The sequence below is a fragment of the Macaca fascicularis genome, chromosome 14 (genome assembly GCF_037993035.2).
Source record: "Macaca fascicularis isolate 582-1 chromosome 14, T2T-MFA8v1.1".
Taxonomy (NCBI): domain Eukaryota; kingdom Metazoa; phylum Chordata; class Mammalia; order Primates; family Cercopithecidae; genus Macaca; species Macaca fascicularis.
In genome coordinates this window covers 73,578,471-73,597,941 of record NC_088388.1, presented here as the reverse complement: position 1 = coordinate 73,597,941, position 19,471 = coordinate 73,578,471, and the positions used below count along the sequence as shown (strand labels likewise).

The following is a 19,471-nucleotide window of genomic DNA, read 5'->3' as shown; positions in this document are numbered from 1 at the left end:
GGCTGACCTCCCTGGATCTGACTGGGCCGTTCTGCACCTCTCCTCTCCCACCAGCAGAGGTCTCTGCCTCACTCACGGGCGTGCAGGCTGCTGAGCCTGAGCCCAGCAACAGCTGCGCAGTTGCTCCAGCTGTTGCACCTGTTCCAGGACTGGCCTCTGAAGTTCCCCCGGCCGCCAACCATGGCGCCCGGCTCTGGGAGAGGGACCTTGAATCCTTCATATTCTCAAAGAAAAGGACTGGCGTGACAGTGGTGCCCCTGGAAAGTATAGTACAGAGATCATTTCAGGCGTCCCCCTACCTCTGTCCAGGACCCCATCTTCATTCTTGTACTCAGGAGTTCTTTTTTGTATCTGGTCAGAAGCCTTCTGTTTACAAGTTAAAGCCATTTCTTCTAGTCCTGCCTAGTAGGGGATGGGTGTCTCTGTAAGCATTCTCTCCACATCTGACAACTGGCATTGAAGTTTGTGCTGGAGTGAATCAAGCTTAGGTAAGGCCCGATCTCTCTCTGGGACTCAATTTCCCAGAAAGGAAACAGAGGACTAGACGTCTCTGAGTCCCTAGCTTTCTACGATTCTATGAATCTAAGCATATATGTCCAAGGCAAAAGAGAATGTGAACAGTCCCCACCCTGCTTCCTGTCCTTTAAGAGGTAACAGAGCTGCCTTTCCTGGTTTGACAGTTCTCTCCCTAGAGGCCCTTCTATGCTCCTGTATGTCTGTCATGTGCCAGAGGAAAAAGTCAGATTCAGAGAAATGCAGTTCCTTTCCCCGGGTTGCACAGCTCAGCCCCTGAGGAGCTGAGGCTTTTCTTCTGGTTTCCTTAAGAGGCCTCTCCCATCGGGTGCCAGAGCCCAGAGCAGGGCTTATGTCTCAGAGGGGAGCAAGTTTGTTTGTGTGAAGAGGGGATTATAAATAAATAGAGAAAGTATGGCTGTGTGGGTGTGAGGGAAGAGATGTAAACGTTCTACATTCCTGGGCAGGCTGGCTCACTCAGGTTTCCTGAGTTCTTGCAGGCTGGGGACAGGCCAGCCACAATTCCAGACCTCTCTTCTCTCACCCCGGCCCCTCCTGATGCCCTTTCCATGGTCTTGTCCAGCCTCCTCTCCAACCCAGAAGCTTCTTTCTAGTTGTCTTTTCTGCTTCCTATTGGGGAAGAATTCTCAACCGCACTAACCCCTCCTAACTGACCCCATAAAAGACCTTTTATCACAGCATGAGAGTTTCAAGCCAGACTGTGGGATGAACTTGGAACTTGGATGGAGACAGTTTGGAAATTTTGACTTATGTGTGAAGATCATGGAATCACTCATCCCCTTAGCTGCTCTGGGCTCCTGACCTTTTTGTACATGTTGTCATTTGGTTTGGCCAGTGGTTTGAGCATTCAGATGGCAGGGGGCTGGAAAGTGGGGGTTGTCAGAAGCTAATTTCTGTTGGGTGGCAAGGTAAAAGTGCTGAAAGGGAATTGGCCCTCTTCCCATATAATGAACTATTCCTTTTGTTAAAGAAAGAGGCTTCCAGGGCCAGGCGCGGTGGCTCAAGCATGTAATCCCAGCACTTTGAGAGGCTGTGGGGGTTGGATCATGAGGTCAAGAGATTGAGACCATCCTGGCCAACATGGTGAAACTCTTGTCTCTACTAAAAATACAAAAATTAGCTGGGCGTGGTGGCTCGCACCTGTAGTCTCAGCTACTTGGGAGGCTGAGGCAGTAGAATAGCTTGAACCTGGGAGGCGGAGATTGCAGTGAGGCGAGATTGTGCCACTGTACTCCAGCCTGGTGACAGAGCAAAAAAAAAAAAAAAAGAAAAAAAAAAAGAATGAAAGAGGCTTCCAGAATTAAGGACCATCAATTGGCTCCTCTTCCAGAATCTCTCCCTCTTTGTTAACTCTGTTCTTTCATCATTGATTTTGTTCATCAGGCACCAACTCTATCTATGTAGGCTCTGCATTGAGCACAAAACTTAATGAGATCTGGTCCTGGCTCTCAAGAAAGTCACAGTTTAGTTAGGAAGCAAAGCTTACTTAAGAAGTACCTCTAATCCATTTGTGATGAGCATTGTAATGAGGGCTGAACTCAGTTCTGCAGGAAAGGCCAGTGGCTGGAAGTTTGGGGCCGCTTCACAAAAAGGGTAGCATCTAAGCTGGCTTTTGAAGAATGGGAAGGAGTTGGTCAAACATAGGAGATGGAGAATCCCATTCCAGGTAGAGGAAACAGCATGTTTGAAGGCACAGTAGGAGGAGGCCTGGGGGCTGGTGGAAGAGTGAGGAATTTAGCAAGAGGAGATGAGGCTGAAAACAGGGCCACCACAGAAAGTTTTGCTGGAAAAGCAGGCAGGAGCCAGCTCATGATAGGCTTGGGATGACACAGTGACATTTAGAATCTGTCTGGTAAACATTGCTGTCCAGAATTCAGATTAGATCAACTAAGTCCAGTCACTTTAAGTCTGTTGAGACAGGTAAAGAGCTTTAGCTGTGGCCTATCCAAGTGGACACTTACTGTGGGAAAGGGAGCTAGTGTCTAGCACTTTGTATATGCCAAAGAGAAGCCTCCATGTCCTTCATGAACCACATCCACTCCCACCTCTGTGCCTTTGCATCTAGTACCTACTGCCTAAGAAGTCCTTCCCCTCCTGCACCTTGTTAATTTCTCCAAGATCCAACTCAGGCATGTTCCTAGAAAAGCCTCGCCTGAAGACCCTATGCTCACACCATCATAGCATTTGTCAGACTGAATGTATTGTATCTATATGTCTTCTTCACTAGGCTGTGAGCTCCTTCAGGAGGTGACTTTGTTTTATTTAAGTCATGTACCAGGCCCATGGATGTGTATAATATTTGACATACAAAAAGTTCAATAAATAAATGATAATGGGAAGTAATATTACTGTAGCAGTCCCCCTGTATTCATGGTTTCAATTTCTGAGGTCTCAGTTACCTATGATTAACCTTGGTCCAAAATATTACATTGGAAATTCCAGAAATAAAGAATTCATACGTTTTAAGTTGCACATCATTCTGAGTGGCATAGTGAATTCTGTTGCCATTGCTCTGTGTCCCATCCAGAACGTAAATCATCCCTTTTCCAGCGTGTCCACACTGTAGATGCTCCCCACCTGTTAATCACTTAGTAGCTGTCTCAGTGATCAGATCAACTGTTGAAGCATTGCAGGGCTTGTGTTCAAGGAATCCTTATTTTACTTCATAATGGTGCCAAAGCATGAGTAGCAATGCCAGCAATTTGGATATGCCAAAGAGAAGCCATAAAGTGCTTTCTTTAAGTAAAAAGGTAGAAGTTCTCAATTAATAAGGAAAGGAAAAAAATGATATAGTGAGTTTGCTAAGATCTACAGTAAGGGTGAATCTTCTATCTGTGAAATTGTAAAGAAGGCAAAAGAAATCTATGCATGGTCTATCTAGGGTTCAGTACAAACTGTGGTTTCAGGCATCCACTGGGGGTCTTGGAATGTATCACCAAGGATGAGGGGGGACTACTGTATTACTAATGATAATAATGTTTACTGCCTGTTATGCCAAGTGCCCCACACTCACATATGTGTTCAGTCCCGAAACCTCAATCCTGTCCTTGACGGCTCCTTTGCCCTCTCCACCCATATCCTATCCAGTCTGTCCCAAAGCCTGCCCATTGTACCTCCTAGGTGTTTCTCAAATCTGTACTTTTGCCCATCAGCACAGCTTCCATCTTGGTACAGGTCCAGCATGATCTCAAAGCAGGATGACTGCAACAGCCCCTCCGTGGTCTCTCTGCCTCCAGTCTTGCCCTCCAATTAGTTCTCCATTCCTGTGAGCACAGTGCTGATTCTAAAATGCAAATCTGATCATGGGACTCCCCAGTTTAAAGCTTTTCCATGGCTTTCCTTTGCCTCCTGGGCTCTCAAAGCCCTCCATAAGCCTCTGCTTCTCTTTCCAGACTGGTCTCTTGCCTCTCACGTCTGCCTTCCCATTCTCTCCTCCAACTTCTGAGCCACTTTCATCTCTGTATCCCCGCCCAAGGTCTGTGGGCATGAGGCGAGTTGAGGCAGACTGATCTGGCTTGTGGGTGGGGCTAGAAGAATGTAGGAGGCCACCAGAATCAGGGTTGGTGCAATTGTAAATGAGACCAGGGAGATTTGGCCTTAGTGTGTGCTATGATGTTCGTCCCCTAATAGGTGCCTGGGGATGACCACAGAGAGTTCTGGGAGTCAAAGAAACACCACAGGAAACAAACTATTAAGGGATTAAGAAAGTCTGGGGTCAGTGCCCAGATCTGGTTTTTTTTTAAACCTATTTAGTTGAGCACATAATGCATGTCAGCACTAGGTGTATTACATATATTATCTAACTTAATTCTACAGTAATTCTGAGAGGTAAAGATTGTTACTAGTTCCATTTAATAGATGTGGAAACAGAGGCCCCCAATGGTTAGGTAACTTGTCTAAATTCAGGCTGCAAATAAAAGCCAAATCCACAATTTGAACCCCTGCCGATCTGACTCCAAAAGGTCCCTGAGAAAAGGCATGCTTGGTCTCTGAGATGGGGAGGGATGCATGGGGACAGGTGGGATGAGACGTGGTGGTGGGGAGGGAGAGGAATCAGGGCAGGTCCAAGGCCAGGGTAGGGGTGGGAACGCCACAGAAGACCAAAGGGAGTGTATGGGAAAGGAGTGAGATGTGAGACAAACTTTACCTCCTTCACACTCAGGTGACACTCCTGTGTCACTCAGGACTGGCCCTACTGGTTCCCTGAACTTCATCCTAACTGACTTTGGAGGTTCTGAGAGCCTAGGATGTATGAGACCATCAACACATCCAAGAATCATAGAATCTTGCAATGATCAAATCTTAGAACCACAACATTGGACAATTCTAGAAGCTTTGTATTCTAAGGAAATACAGGTTCTTAGAAACATGGAATTCTCAAAATCCTGAATCTTAGAATCCTAGAATTTTGGAGTCTTCAAATGTTGAAATCATGGATTCATAAACTATGCAGAAAATCTTTCAAGATCATAGCTTACCCCCTTCTCTTATTTTGCAGATGGGAAACTGAGGCTCAGAGAAAGGAGGATGAGTCTCTGAATGTCACACAGTGAAGTTGTGGCTTAAAGAACTAAAACTGTTTCCACCGGCCATGTTCAAGGGCTGGGGCTAGTGCCAGCACTGCAGAAACTGAGGCGGCCTGTCGCCGCCTGGCAGTTCTTCCTCCTGCTTGGTTTTGGCATGGCCATGGGCACTCATCTCACTTGAGAGAGCTCCAGGCCATGCCACCCTTCCTTGTGCCTGTCACCTTCTAGGGTATGGTGGGGTGGGGATTGTGGCCACTGGAGGCCTCCTGCCAGGCCCCCCACATTCTCAGCCTCTGCCAGGTCTATCGGTGGGGGGAAGGGGCCTTCTGCCTGGGCATTAGCTGAGACACTCTTTCTGTCTTCATGCTCTGAGCAGGCGGTGAGGTGAAGGGGGTGCCAACTGGCACAGAGGCCTGGGCTCCAGGGCCGCCCCAAGGAAGGTAAGACAGGGTTTCTTCAGCAACAGGCTGAGACCTAAGGTGGTGGCAGTGTTGCAATCGCCCCCTCCCTGGTGGGAGGAGGGGACTGAGGAAGAAAGACATTATTCACTCCTTGGAGAGTTGGGCTGGCTCTGACCAGCACCCCAGCTGGGCCTGTGTCCCACCCTCTCTGCCAGTGGAGGCTGAGAGATAAACACAGCTCATTTGATACGGGCCAGCCGGGCCTTGCTGGCTTGCTGGGAATGTGAGCTCCACTTTGGGGAGCTGGGAAGGGAATGGCGAGGGAACTAAGTCATGTGTTCCTACTCTCAGCGACCCTCAAAGCACAGACTGAAGGCATCGTGACAGCAGTCTCAAATCTTTGTTCTAGGAGGCCCAAGAGGGCAGAGTAGGAGCAATGTGAGGAACCAGAGAGAGGCCAACTCTAGCTCCTTACAAAGAAAACCTTCTAATGGTTAGGAATGGCCCATGAGCTCCTGTTCCCTGAAGGCGTGTGTCAGGCAGGGGCTGCACGCCAGCCCAGCCCCCAGTGCTGAGAGGGAATTCCTGCACTGAATGTGAGCTCTCCGCTCACCCCACCAAACTCATTACTGCTTTCAATGCTCTGCAATTCTGTTTCAAAGTCTAAGAGAATGTGATTTAGGAAGTGTGAGAACCCATGTTTCCAAGATGCTTGACTCTGGAAAATGAGGAGGAGGCATGAGAGGCAACTTCTCCATTTTAGACCAACAGGGGACTAAAAGAATAAGCTAGGGAGTTGGGGATGGTGGCCGGTGGGGCAGAGAGAGAAGGCAGTTGAGCCTTTAAGCCCTGGAATTGGGTAAAAAGCCATAGGAGATGAGTTGAAGAGAAAGGAGCTCTGCTTTGGAGTTAGGAGTCCTGGGTTGAAATCCTAGCGGAGGACTTTAGGCAAGTGGCATAGCCTCTGTGAGCCTTCTCATAATTGTGGTAACAGTCAGAAAGCCACTGCAAGACGGATACTGTCATCTATTCCGGAAGATGACAATGTCCATTTTGCAGTGGCTTTGTGATTGTTACCACAATTATCATAATAATAGCATTCAACTAAGGGTCAGAAACCGGACTGGGTAAGCACTTTACAAGCGTTATCAAATTTAATGGTCAAAACAACCATGTTAATGAGATAACTAACTTCTGTAAGGAGTTCAGCAAAGAGAAGATAGTCAATAAATGTTGGTTCCCTTCTCCATATTTCAATCTCGTTTAATTCAACAAACCTTTACTGGCACTTAGCTTGTGCTGGGCCTCCCAGTTCCTCCTGAAAAGAGCTCAGGCAATGGAATGTTTTTCCCTGCTGGCGTGAAGATCACCAGGTACCTGTGTAGAGGAGGGTTGGCGAGGATAGGGTGGGAGGCAGAGGGGCGGGGCACAAGGCTGCAGTGCTGGGCTGGGCAGTCTAACCCAGGGCTGGGGATAAGTGGGTAGGATGTGGGAGCAGGAGTAGATCAGTAGGTTACGAGAGGTGAGAAAGGCAGAGGTTTCAGGAATGCAGGATTGTAGGAGAGATAGCCAAGCCATGGAACAAATGATTTTAGTAATTCTTAGAAGCATTCATCCAGATATTGACAACTGATGTACGATTGCAAAAAAGTCCATTGATGTGCCAATCACAAATCACAGTAGTAGCAACGACCATTTTTAAAGATACTTGAAAGTCAGTTTCCTACAACCTTTCCATCATGGCTCACCAAAATATAAGGACATAGAAAAGTGTGAAAGCAAGGAAGCTCCCAGCACCATGGCCTTGGGCCCCATCCCTGCCAACCCTCCTCTACACAGGTGCCTGGTGATCGTCACACCAGGAGGGCTTTGTTCAAAAGGTAGGCTACAGGACCCAGAGAATATGTGTACACGTGCGTGTGTGTGTGTGTGTGTGTGTGTATAGGGGAGCGGGATGAGAGAGGAAAGAGGGGTGGGAAGGGAGGGAAGGGTGTGGTGATGTACTAAATAAGCCAAATGGGACAAATAAAAAGGAAACAAGCGTGACTGTGAGGGCAGAGGAACGTGGGACTGAGTCAGGAGACTGATGCTGCCATCCCTGCCCGGTGACTGACTTGCTGTGTGGCCCTCAGGTGTAACTTACCCTCTCTGGGCCTCATTCATCTAATCATAATAATTAATGTTACCATGATATAAATCTGTACAGCATTTCAGTGCTTGATTCCCTAACTGCCCTGTGAGATAAGCATTAAGGTTCAGAGACAGTGGCATGCCCAGTGTCTCACAGTAAGTGTGTGGTCAAGCTGAGATTCAAACTCAGACCTTCTGGCCCCCTGCCTAGGAGAGCACGCCCAGTTGTCCAGCAGATTCTCTTTTGCCTGAGTGGCCCAGATGACATCTCTTCTAGAGCTAGAAAGAAGGAGAAATGAGACAGGGTCTTTGGGCTGGAGCCTCCTGGGACTAACATGGCACTGGTTGGTTTGCCAGGCCCAGACATGTTCTGCCTTTTCCATGGAAAGAGATACTCCCCTGGCGAGAGCTGGCACCCCTACTTGGAGCCACAAGGCCTGATGTACTGCCTGCGCTGTACCTGCTCGGAGGTAGGTTCCTCTGGTCACCTTGCCACCTGTGTCGGGGATATCTGAGAACCCTCCAGAGAAGTCACCCCAGAGGGAGGACCAGGCCTTCTAGAACTGTGCTGTCAGCAGCAGCTGAGGGACTTGGGAAAAGCCATTTCACTACTGAGTACTCAATATATAGGATTAGATGGCTACTGTGTACCTCCCAAAGATAAGTCACACAAACATTAGTGGCTGGGTTGGGATGAGGACCCTGGTCTCCCATCTCACATTCCAGCTTTCTTTCCACCTCATAGTGGTGCCAGTCTTCCTGCCTCCCATGCAGCCCAAGACAGAGCCTTTTTGACCTTATCTTCCATTCCCTCCTTTTCATGTACTATTTCCTCCAGCCACTTCGGCCCTGCCTTAGGATGTGTCCCCCACCTCCACTAGCCCAATTACTTATTCCTCAGGGATTTGCCCAAATGGGAAAATGACCTCCACCTGGAAGAATTTGCTTCTTCTGGGATCCTACAGAAGTTTCTCTGCCCCTTTCTCCTATCACTGTTGACCAGGCAGCATAGTTACTGCCCCTCCTAGACTGAACCTCTGAGACTAGGACTTGCTGGGCTCTCACTCATACCTGGCATGATTCCTTGCCAAAGGCTGAACCACCTGAGGTAGAGACCATGTCTTTGTTTTCCATCTCCTCCCACCCCACCGTACCCCATAACAATCCAGCACCTCCACAGGGCCTTGCAAAATCAACTGTGTAGAATGAATGAGACCCCCATGTGGTCCAGAATTCTCAAGCAAGATATGAGATTGGAGGAGTAGAAGAGGAGGAAGTGGCTTAGAAGGCTTGAAAAACCCTTGGTTTTAGCTCAGCTGCCTGGAACCCAGTGTGGATGTCCCCAGCTTTCTTTGTCTGGGTGTTGGTGCTTGGAGGGAGGGGTAGCTAGCTCCTAGCCCGAGCCAGCCTCCCAGCCCCTCTCTTTCCCTGCACAGAGCCAAGAGAGGAATGCGGAAGGCCTCTAAGAGTCTCCCTTGTTAAAACAGAACCCTCTGGGGTGGGAGCAGAAAGAGCTCTGGAGGCGATCCTGTGGGGTGGCGGAGGGGTGGCTTAGCCCCCTCCTGACTTTGACACTGGGGTCCCACTCCTCCTGGGGTCTTTCCCCCGACTCACCACTGCTTCTACCGTCTTGGCCCCAAGTAGAAATGGGGACACAACCCCCATCATCACTGCCTCCCCTCGATTTGCCTTGGCACATCTGAGGCCAATCAGCCTTTTCAAGAAGGACTTTATGAAATATAGCCAGAGAACAGAAAGGAAATCATAACAGAAAATTCCAGACATATCATGTGGTCCAGTTGACAAAGTCCAAGTTTTTTGAGCCATTGGAGTTAATTCATTTCTCCTTTCCCAGAGTTCACATACAGTTTCCTCAACCCAGAGGACTTGTGCTGTTATCTGCAAAATATACCCTCAATCCCTCCACTTCTCTCCACCATCACTGCTCCCCGTAATCCAAGCCACCATCATCTGTCATCTCTTTCCTGGGCTGCCACACAAGTCTCCTAATGGGTCTTCCTGTTTCCCCCTCTAAATCCATCCTCCATGTGGCAGGGAGAATGGTCTTTTTTTTTTTTTTTTTTTTTTTTGAGACAGGGTCTCACTCTGGTACCCAGGCTGGAGTGCAGTGGTGCGATCTCAGCTCACTGCAGCCTTGACTTCCCAGGCTGAGGCAATGCTCCCACCTCAGCCACATGAGTAGCTAAGACCACAGGTGCATGCCACCATGCCCAGCTAATTTTTGTATTTTTTGTAGAGACAGGATTTTACCAGGTTGCCCAGGCTGTTCTCAAACTCCTCAGCTCAAGAAATCCACCCGCCTCACTCAGCCTCCCAAAGTGCTGGGATTACAGGAGTGAGCCACCGTGCCCTGTGAGAATGGTCTTTTCTCAGCATGAAACTGATCATGTCATTCCGCTCTTAAAACCCTCCAGTAACAGATGATGAACTCATTGACAGGCATGCAGAGACTGTGTGCTGATTGTCATGTTCTGATTTAGGGAAAAAAGGAGAGAAAAGAAAACAAAAAACCTCCAATAGCTTTTCGTTGGACCTAAAGTAAAATTCAAAGTCCCTGCTGAGGGCTCTGCTTCTGTCTTATTCTCCAATTTCTTTTCTTTTCTTTTTTCTTTTCTTTTTTTGAGATGGAGTCATGCTCTGTCACCAGGCTACCAGGCTGGAGTGCAGTGGAGCAATCTCGGCTCACTGCAACCTCCGCCTCCCAGGTTCAAGTGATTCTCCTGCCTCAGCCTCCTGAGTAGCTGGGACTACAAGCATACCCGCTGCCACGCCTAGCAAATTTTTGTATTTTTAGTACAGACAGAGTTTCACCACCTTGGCCAGGATGATTGCCATCTCTTGACCTCATGATCTGCCCGCCTCGGCCTCCCAAAGTGCTGGGATTACAGGCATGAGCCACCGCGCCTGGCCTTATTCTCCAATTTCATTTCATACCTGCTCCCTCTGCTGCAGCCACACTGACCTCTGTCAGTTTTTCCAACACTTGAGCTTCATTCCAACTTATTTCCTCCACTTGGAATGTTCTTCCCTCAGATCTTCTCACGAACAGTTCCTTCTGATCTCCCAGTTCATAACACAAATGTTACCTCCTTATAAGGCCTTCCCTGACAGCTGTTTCTAACAGAGTCTACCCCTATTAATTAAATAATATTCCTCTATTTATTTATTTATTATTGATTGATTGATTGATTTTGAGACAGAGTCTCACTCTGTCACCCAGGCTAGTACAGTGGCATGATCTCGGCTCACTACGAACTCTGCCTCCCAAGTTCAAGTGATTCTCATGCCTCAACCTTCTGAGTAGCTGGGATTATAGGCACGCACCACCACGCCAGGCTAATTTTCATATTTTTAGTAGAGACGGGGTTTTACCATGTTGTCCAGCTGGTCTCAAACACCTGACCTCAAGCTATCTGCCCACCTTGGCATCCCAAAGTGCTGGGATTACAGGTGAGAGCCACCATACCACGTCCTCTATTTTATTATATATCATAAATTTAACATCTGAAATCTTCTTGTTCCTACTTGTTTACTTTTTTCTTTCTTTTTCTTTTTTTTTTTTTTTTTTGAGATGGAGTCTCACTCTGTCACCCAGGCTAGAGTGTCATGGCATAATCTCAGCTCACTGTAACCTCCACTCCCGGGTTTAAGCAATACTTCTGCCTCAGCCTCCCAAGTAGCTGGAATTACAGGTGGGCTACTACTGCCTGGCTAATTTTTGTATTTTTAGTAGAGACAAGGTTTTGCCCTGTTGGCCAGGCTGGTCTCGAACTCCTGACCTTAAGTGATCCTCCCACCTCAGCCTCCCAAAGTGCTGGGATTACAGGCGTGAGCCACTGTGCCCGGCCCTTGCTTACTTCTTTAATAGTCTATTTTTCACTGCTAGGATGTGAGCTCCGGGAGGGCAGAAACCTTGTTGGTCCCACTCACTGCTACATTCCTAGTGCTCAGAAGAGGGCCTGGCACCCAGTAGACCTGCAGCAAATATTGAGTATGAATGAGTCCACACCTACCCACTAGAGGCAGCTCAGCATTGTGGAAAGTGCACGGGCCCTGGTGATAGTTTTTACCTGCTGTGTGATCTTAGGCAACTTAACCTTTCAAGGCTCTTTTCTCATTTAAAAAGTGTGACTAATACTATGGTACCTACCTCTAGGGGTGTTGAGAATATAAAGTGGGATGATTTTTATATAACGTAAAGGCCCTACCTCAGTAGCCACTCAATAAATGGAGGCTATGACTTCCTGAGAGGTTCCCTGTAACTGCAAAGGGCTTTTCCACGTGCCTTACCTGCCCTTTCACCACTAACCTGTCTCCATCCTATTTCCTGCTTCGTGGTGCTAATAATAATCACCATCCTTGGCTCCTCCAAGGCCAGAATCAAGAGACCGATTCTAACTCTTCAGGCCACACAGTCCCTTGCACTCCATCCTAGTTTCTCATCTGGGAGCCTCAGATGTCTAGCGTCTAGTTTATCCTCTAGACATTTATTAATCCCCCATGTGTGTTGGGACTCTAGAAGGCCCCTATTAGAGCTTAGCCCAATTCTGTGGACTCTGGGATGCCCCTTAGCACTGACTAGTCCTTGCAATTACCTCTGGCCATCTTGGGAAGCAGTGATCCCAGAAGGCATAGGGCCATTCAAGGGCCTTCCATGGGGCAAGAGGCTGCCTCTGAAGTGCTATCGGGGAACTCAGGTCCAGGGAGAGGGTAGGGGGAAGGAACCAGGGGGAGAAGCAGGGCTAGAAACAAACTTTGCCAACCTCAGAATCGTGAACAAAGCAGGCTCCATTCATCTAGGAGAGGACCATCGACCCCTCCTTTCCTTACTCTCATTTATTCAGTCACTCATGTATTCATTCAGACTCCAGCAGCCACTAACTTGGAGCAAGGCCCTATGCCTACTATTCTTTGGAATTCGTGGTTGAATTGGTGACACAGGTGTAAATGGTTCATCACAATACAGCAGAGTGACCCTTGTAACAGAGTGAAGAACAAGGTGCGGGAAGGCTGAGGGGCCAAAGAAAAACCGCCTGGAGAGCTGGGAAGACCCCCACGAGGGGTGGTGGCCACTATCCGTCAGTTTCTGCTTGTCTCTCTCTGCGCACATTCCCCTGCCCAGTTCTCTCACTTGCTATACTTGAAAAAGAGAAGGAACTTCAGGCCTCTCCTTCGGTGGTGCCAACTCCAAAGGCTTTGTGCAGGATTACCCAAACCTCCCAGAGATTTAGGGGCTGGATTATAAAGCCATCCATCTTCTCTACATCAGGTTTTTCGTCTCACACCCCGTCCCGGTCACATGTCCTCATGTTTCGTTCCTTTCTTGACCACAAGGCTCAGGCCCAGGGTTAAAAGGACCAAGCCCCAGAGTTAAAATAGTGCAGTCAAAGCATCAAGATCAATGTCAAACAACTCTAGGCTTTTCCTTGTCTTTCTCTGTGAAGGGGACACAGTGTTTGAGCAAGTCCATGAACAGGTCTGACCTCCTCCAGGGTAGAGGAGGCACATGGATGTGTGGGCCAAGTGAGATCCCCTTGGTGGGCAGGAACGGGGAAGGACTGGGCACACTTGAGTTCATTGTTTTCAGTCCAATCACAGGCTTACTACAAGTACAGACTTCTGCAGTTGGGGTGGGAGTTTTGGGAAAGGACAGGTACAGGTGGAAGATGATGGTTCTTTGAACCAGGGCTGACCCTTGTGTCCCCTTCAGAGCGCCCATGTGAGTTGTTACCGCCTCCACTGTCCGCCTGTCCACTGCCCCCAGCCTGTGACAGAGCCACAGCAGTGCTGTCCCAGGTGTGTGGGTAAGTAGCCATGCTCCTCCCCATTGTCCACTGACCTTTCTCCTCCTCCCAGTGTAGCCCTCTAGCTGAGGGAGAACTCTGCAAGGAGAGGGGCAGTCTCTACCCATCAGAGGTGTAGACACACAAAGGTGCTCAAGGGAGGAAATATCCCAGATCCGCAGGCAGTGCTGGGGTAGCAGAGACTTCGTGTCCTTAAGTAGGTGTGCATGGCAGGGGAGGGAGGACATGCAGAAAGTAGCTGCAGGAAACAGGGCCTTGCTTGGCCTGCTGACTGGCACACTTGGGCTCTTGTCTCTCTCGGGCCTGCCAGAGCTGGAGGGTATGGGCGCAGTCTGGGAAGTGAAGGTGAGTGATCTTGGGATTGAAGGTCCTATGGGGAGACCCTAGAATTACCACTGGGGGGCTGAGAAGGACTAAAGGAGTCAGGCCCTGTTCTCTGAGATTCCTCGCACTGCTGAGATTCAGGGACTCTGTGTGTCCTGATGCTCAATGTCTATGATTCCATGATTTTAAGATTCTAAGCCTCTGAGAATGAGATTCCAGGAAGAAGAGGTCAGAGAAAGGAGAGGTGGTCTGGGAAGAAACTGGCAAAAGCAAGTGTCCAGTGAGGGGCAGTCAGAGCGGAGGCCAACTTGGAGGTGGGAGGGGAGGTTGAGAGGAAAACTGATGTTTAGAAGCATCAAGAAAGTGGTGAAGAAGAGGCTTCAGATTCTGGTCTCGGGTCCGGGCTCTGGAATCAGGGCTTTCCTGGTGAGCTGGTATGGAGTGGGGCTCATTTTCCAGCGGGGAGCCCAGTAGGGATCTGACTCGTGGCCCTGATACGGGTCATAGAGATTCCTGGCTGCGGGTTCCCGAGGGGAACAGTGGCTCTCAGCTTCATCCTGCACAGTGAAGGAGTGTCCTCATGTCTGATGCTGACTCCAGGGGGTCTCAGCTCTCCTTGCTGACTTTGGGTTTCCCCTTGTGCTTGGCCCAGGCCTCTTGTTGCTGAAATGCTCTTCACTCCCTCTCTCTTTCCATCCCCTGCTCCTCTGCCTGCTTGGCTCCACAGTTCAAGACTCTGCTTGCCACTGGCTCTTCAGGAAGTCTTCCCTGGCCACTCCTCCCTGGCTGAGTTAGAGGCTCCTCTTCTCTGCTGTCACAACTTCTGTGCTTCTACCCACCCTAGCCCTTACCTGCTACAGCATCATTGCTTGTGGCTTGTCTTTCTGCCTAATTAGATTTCAAACTTCTTTTTTTAAAATTAAAAAAAAATTTTGGCCGGGTGCGATGGCTCGCGCCTGTAATCCCAGCACTTTGGGAGACTGAGGTGGGTGGATCACAAGGTCAAGAGATTGAGACCATCCTGGCCAACATGGTGAAACCCCATCTCTACTAAAAATACAAAAAAATTAGCTGGGTGTGGTGGCGGGCGACTGTAGTCCCAGCTACTTGGGAGGCTGAGGCAGGAGAATCGCTTCAACCTGGGAGGCAGAGATTGCAGTGAGCCAAGATCATGCCACTGCACTCCAGCCTGGTGACAGAGAGAGACCTTGTCTCAAAGAAAGAAAGAAAAAAAGAAAAAAGAATTAAAAATCTTTTTTTTTTTTTTTTTTTGTAGAGATAGGGTCTCACCATGTTGCCCAGGCCAGTCTCGAACTCCTAGAGTCAAGTGATCCTCTCACCTCGGCCTCCCAAAGTGCTAGGATTACAGGTGTGAGCCACCATACCCCTAATTTTTGAGTTTCAGTTTCTTGATGGCAAGGGCTGAATCTTACTCATTGCTCCATTCCCAATACCTAGCATGGTGCCTGGAATAGAGGAGTGCTTAGTAAAGGGGTCTTGAATGAATGAGTGGGTTCTCTCGGGACCAGAGGCTTACCCCTCCACCTGGCAGGATAAGGATGGACTGATGGGCAGGTGATGAGGAGGGGGACTCTGGGGGCCAGTGAATGACAGGAATTTACACAAGCACAGGGACAATCATCCCAGCTGGTGCCACTAGAATGTAACCCTGTGAGGGCAGGGACTCTTTTGCTCACTGCTATATCCCCAGCACCTAGAACAGTGCCTGGCACTGAGAAGTGCTCCATGAGCCCTCATGGAGCTTATGGAGCCCCACTAACTTGGCACCACTGAGTGGAAGCTGAGGCTGCCGGCTTTACCTTCTTGCTCTCACTGGGGCTGGCTCAGACACTGAGGGGGCCAGAGGGCTGTGGTAGGGGTCATGGGAGGGAGGGACACAGTCAGATGTAGGTATCAGAGGGACCTCTTAGCTGATATGGGGAATGGCTGGCAAGGCCCAGGCCAGAGCTTGGTTTAAATTTCAAGTTGGGGTCAAATGCAAAGTCTTCAGAAAAGTGGCCTCGTTCATTTCAGCAAAGGTTTTTAGATTCACATGAAACCTCATTTTAGTCTTCCTCCTGCCCCTCCCCAACTACAGAACCTCACACTCCTTCTGGGCTCCGGGCCCCACCAAAGTCCTGCCAGCACAATGGGACCATGTACCAACACGGAGAGATCTTCAGTGCCCATGAGCTGTTCCCCTCCCGCCTGCCCAACCAGTGTGTCCTCTGCAGCTGCACCGTAAGAACTCCTGCCTTCCCTTCAGCACAGGCCAGCACTCTGGGCCTGCAAAGAACACAGTAGCCTGGACTGCAGACTGGGGGATTGTCCCTCCTGGCCAAAGCAAAATGAATGGGCTCAGGGGAAAGGGAACATCTGGGGTTTGGAATGTCCTGTCCCTAGCTGGGTCAGGTGACCATTCGGTGAGCTTCCACACCTTCCTGAGCCTTCTGTTTCCCCCAGTAGATGCTGCATTCCTTGAGGGGAGGAAACATATGTGTTTCATTTCTTTATCCTCTGCTGTCAGTCCAGGACCTAAAGCACAGGAGACATCTGTAATGATTGTTGAATGAGAGAATGAATACGCAAATGATCAGTTATCAGTCCTGAGGGACAGAGACAGGGCCAGATCATCTGTAGTAAATGGAAATTAATCTGAAGCTACTTAAACTCCTCCTGCCTATTGTTAGAGCTGGACCTCGGGGCAGGCAGGGCTGACTCGCAGTGTTATCATGGGACAGAGACTGAAGCTACGCAGGGCCTCCTCTAGAAAGTCTTCAGCCTCCTCCTTGTAAGGGAACTGCGGTCTAGGCATGGCCTTCCTATAGGTTTGCAGGTGACTTTCAGCATGTCATTTTTAACCCTTGGCTTGGCAACTCATCCATGAATTGGCAGGAGAAGCCCCTGCCCTCCCGATCTCCTTACTACCTGATCACCACACTCGGGCCTCTGAGTGCGTAAGGGAGTCTGACCAAATGATCATTAATGTTCTCTCCAGACGAGGTATCAGAAACCTGTGTTTGAGTTCCAGCACTGTCCCAGTTCCCTGTGTAACCGCGAACAAGTCACTTCTTTTGGGCCTGCCTCCCCGTCTTTTCAGTGACAGGGTCCCATCAGTCTGAGTCTCTGAATCTTCAAGTTTCTGTGCTGCAGAGCAAACAGCCTGCAAATAATGAGGAGTGATTACTTATAAATCAACCTAGTAAGCGATTACCTTTTGCAGGGTGTGAGCCTTTTGCAGTGGTCTATTGTGTCACCAGGTTCATAGAAATGCCTGGTTTATAAACGGTATCCGAATGACCCTAGGGGAAGGATATCACTATTTCTGTTTTTCAGATGAGGAAACTGGGGCTCAGAACAGTTAAGTGACTTGCCTGAGATCACACAGCTAGTAAGTGACAGAACCAGAATTCAGACCCAAGGCCACCTGGCTCCAAAGCCAATGTTCCTTTCCCTGTGCCTCCCCTGAAAGGATGAGGCCTGGATGAGGAGGGGCTGTGGCAGGAGACAGAAATGCTGGGTGGTGGGTGGTGACAGCATTCCCAGGATTCCTCTGTTCATTCTCCCTGGATAGTTGGGCCTTCCCTTCTTTCTTCTCATCCCTGACTATAGGAGACTGGCGTGACTTCTGGCCTCGCCCGAGGGACCAGAACACTCACTCCTCAGACCCTCTGGAAAGGGAACAGGGAAAGATCTCAAGGCAACAGCGCTTCCCCCCAGGCACGTTGTGCCTTGTGCTTTTCACAACCATTCCCTCGCTGGATCTTCACACCCCAGATGGGTGTGACCCCACTTCACAGAGGAGGGATCTCAGGCCCGGAGGAAAGAAGTGACCACCAAAGGTCACCTGGCCCCAGACCCCCAGCAGGCCCCTTCCCCTGCAGTCTTGCCTTTCAAGGCTGGATCCCAAAGTTGGAGACCAAGGGCTTTCAGTAAAGAGCAAGACGAGCCCAGGTATCACCTACCCGTCCCCCTCCCAGGACGTTGATTTCAGTGGGAAAAGCTTGAAGACTGGGCCCCAACTGTCTTTCTAACTTGAGATGGCTCAGGCCCCGCTCCAGCTCCTCATCTGTAGGATAGGGAGATTCCCGCCTCACCAGGTAGCACCTAGGGACAAACTGGCTGTGAGTGAGTTGGAAGCTGAAGGCTGGATGTTACCTGCAGGGCCTGGAAGTGGGGCTGGGAGGGCATGGGGGACCCCTCCTCTGAGCTGGCTGGGCCTTGCCCAGGAGATGCTGCTGCTTCCCCTCCCCACCATAGGAGAGACCTCAAGGCCATTTGCTCCCAGGGAAGCGGGTGTCCCTAGTCCCCAAGGCTAGCCCTCGTCAGAGCTCATTTCCCAGCTGGCTTGCTTTATCTGTCAGGAGGGCCAGATCTACTGCGGCCTCATGACCTGCCCTGAACCAGGCTGCCCTGCACCCCTCCCACTGCCAGACTCCTGCTGCCAAGCCTGCAAAGGTGAGTCTGTCCCTCCATCTGGCAGCGCTCACCCACCCCTCCACTCCATGGGCCTAGCCATAGACTGTTAGAGCCATGAGGAACTGCAGGGGACACCCAGCATGTAGCAGACGGCTCTTTCCTCCAGGGTGGTAGCTTAGCCTGCACCCCCCAGAAAGCAGAGCCTGGCAGAAGCTGATGTGCTACTTATTTGTATTGCAGTCCTTGGGGGAGGAAAGAGGGAAAGGCGGAGTGAAGCAGGTAAGGAGAGAGAAGCAATGCAGGAATATGTCCAGGGGCTGGCCTTTGCTTGCTAACCAAGCAAAAGTGACCTATTGCTCTAAGTAGTCTCTGCTTCTCAGAAAAGTCTGGGGTGGTAGAGGAAGCAGTAAGAATATGTCCACCAGCCACCAACTATCTCTCCACTGAGCCCAAAGACTCATCCATGCGTGGGACTTCCTTGCTGTGCATGCATGGGTGGGTGCTAAGTAGCCCCGGGAGCACAGGCAGGAGTGGGCTGGGGTAAGGAGTGGGGGCAGGGGATGTGGACTGGAGCTGCGGACTTGAGGGAGGGACACTGTGAGGCTGAGCCTGAGGGAAGTGTTGGGGAGCCTGTGCAAGGGGGCTGCCGCTGCAGTGCCTGCCATGGGGGGGACAAAGTCCCTGCAATCAGATGAGCTGAGAGGACCATAAGTGGCATGTGAGAGGGGTCTAGTACAGGTAAGGACTACGTCTCATCCTGCCTTCCTCACTGCTGGTCACAGTATTGGGCTCACCAGGGATCAGAACATGTCTTTCATATAGAACCCAGGTAGAACCTCTTATAAAACAGGGAGGCAACACATCAGCTAGTGAAGGGCGGGCTAGGCTTGAGCAGAATGAAGTGGTTGGACTGTTCCCTGCAGGCTGGGGTGGTCAAGGAAAGCCTCCTGGAGGAGGTGGCACTCAGATAGGGGAGTGCTCCACAGTGGATGCATCCCCAGATGTTGGCGTTTTGGAAGGAGCACTGGACTAGGGATCAGGTGACTCCAGTTTAGTCCTGGTTCTTCCAACTAACTCCACAAATTGCTTTCCTTCTCTGGGCCTCAGTTGTGCCCTGTGATTTCTAACACAGTCTAATTCTAATGTTCTGGGTCTTTGAAGCGAGAATGACTAGTGGGAACCAGACTGTGGAGTGAGGCAAGGGCTAAGGAGAGAGAGGTCCACTCGGGTTTAGGAAGCTGCAGGGCTCCAAACGGCTTTATGTGCTGGTTTCCCAGGGGAATAGGGACTGGCAGGGTCCTCAGGCTGGAGG

At 50.0% G+C, this 19,471-nt stretch overlaps 1 protein-coding gene and 1 non-coding gene across 9 annotated transcripts in view; both read left to right on the top strand.

Annotated features, from left to right (window-relative positions):
- The window catches only part of CHRDL2 (chordin like 2), a 34,705-nt gene that overhangs the window by 4,652 nt on the left and 10,582 nt on the right, over positions 1 to 19,471 (top strand). For 2 of the 8 annotated variants that reach the window (XM_065528720.2, XM_065528719.2), the window contains exons 2-6: positions 7,949 to 8,061; positions 13,323 to 13,416; positions 15,017 to 15,109; positions 15,839 to 15,981; positions 18,105 to 18,198. In XM_065528720.2, coding sequence (XP_065384792.1) covers positions 7,949 to 8,061; positions 13,323 to 13,416; positions 15,017 to 15,109; positions 15,839 to 15,981; positions 18,105 to 18,198 — 537 coding nt within the window. The remainder of the gene's footprint in view (positions 1 to 7,948; positions 8,062 to 13,322; positions 13,417 to 15,016; positions 15,110 to 15,838; positions 15,982 to 18,104; positions 18,199 to 19,471) is intronic. The other 6 variants (XM_005579081.3, XM_005579080.4, XM_074014752.1 and 3 more) reach the window with 3 other exon arrangements.
- LOC123568928 (small nucleolar RNA SNORD43) lies at positions 10,028 to 10,090 on the top strand. The gene has a single exon (XR_006692479.2). It is a non-coding gene; the product is annotated as a small nucleolar RNA SNORD43 (small nucleolar RNA).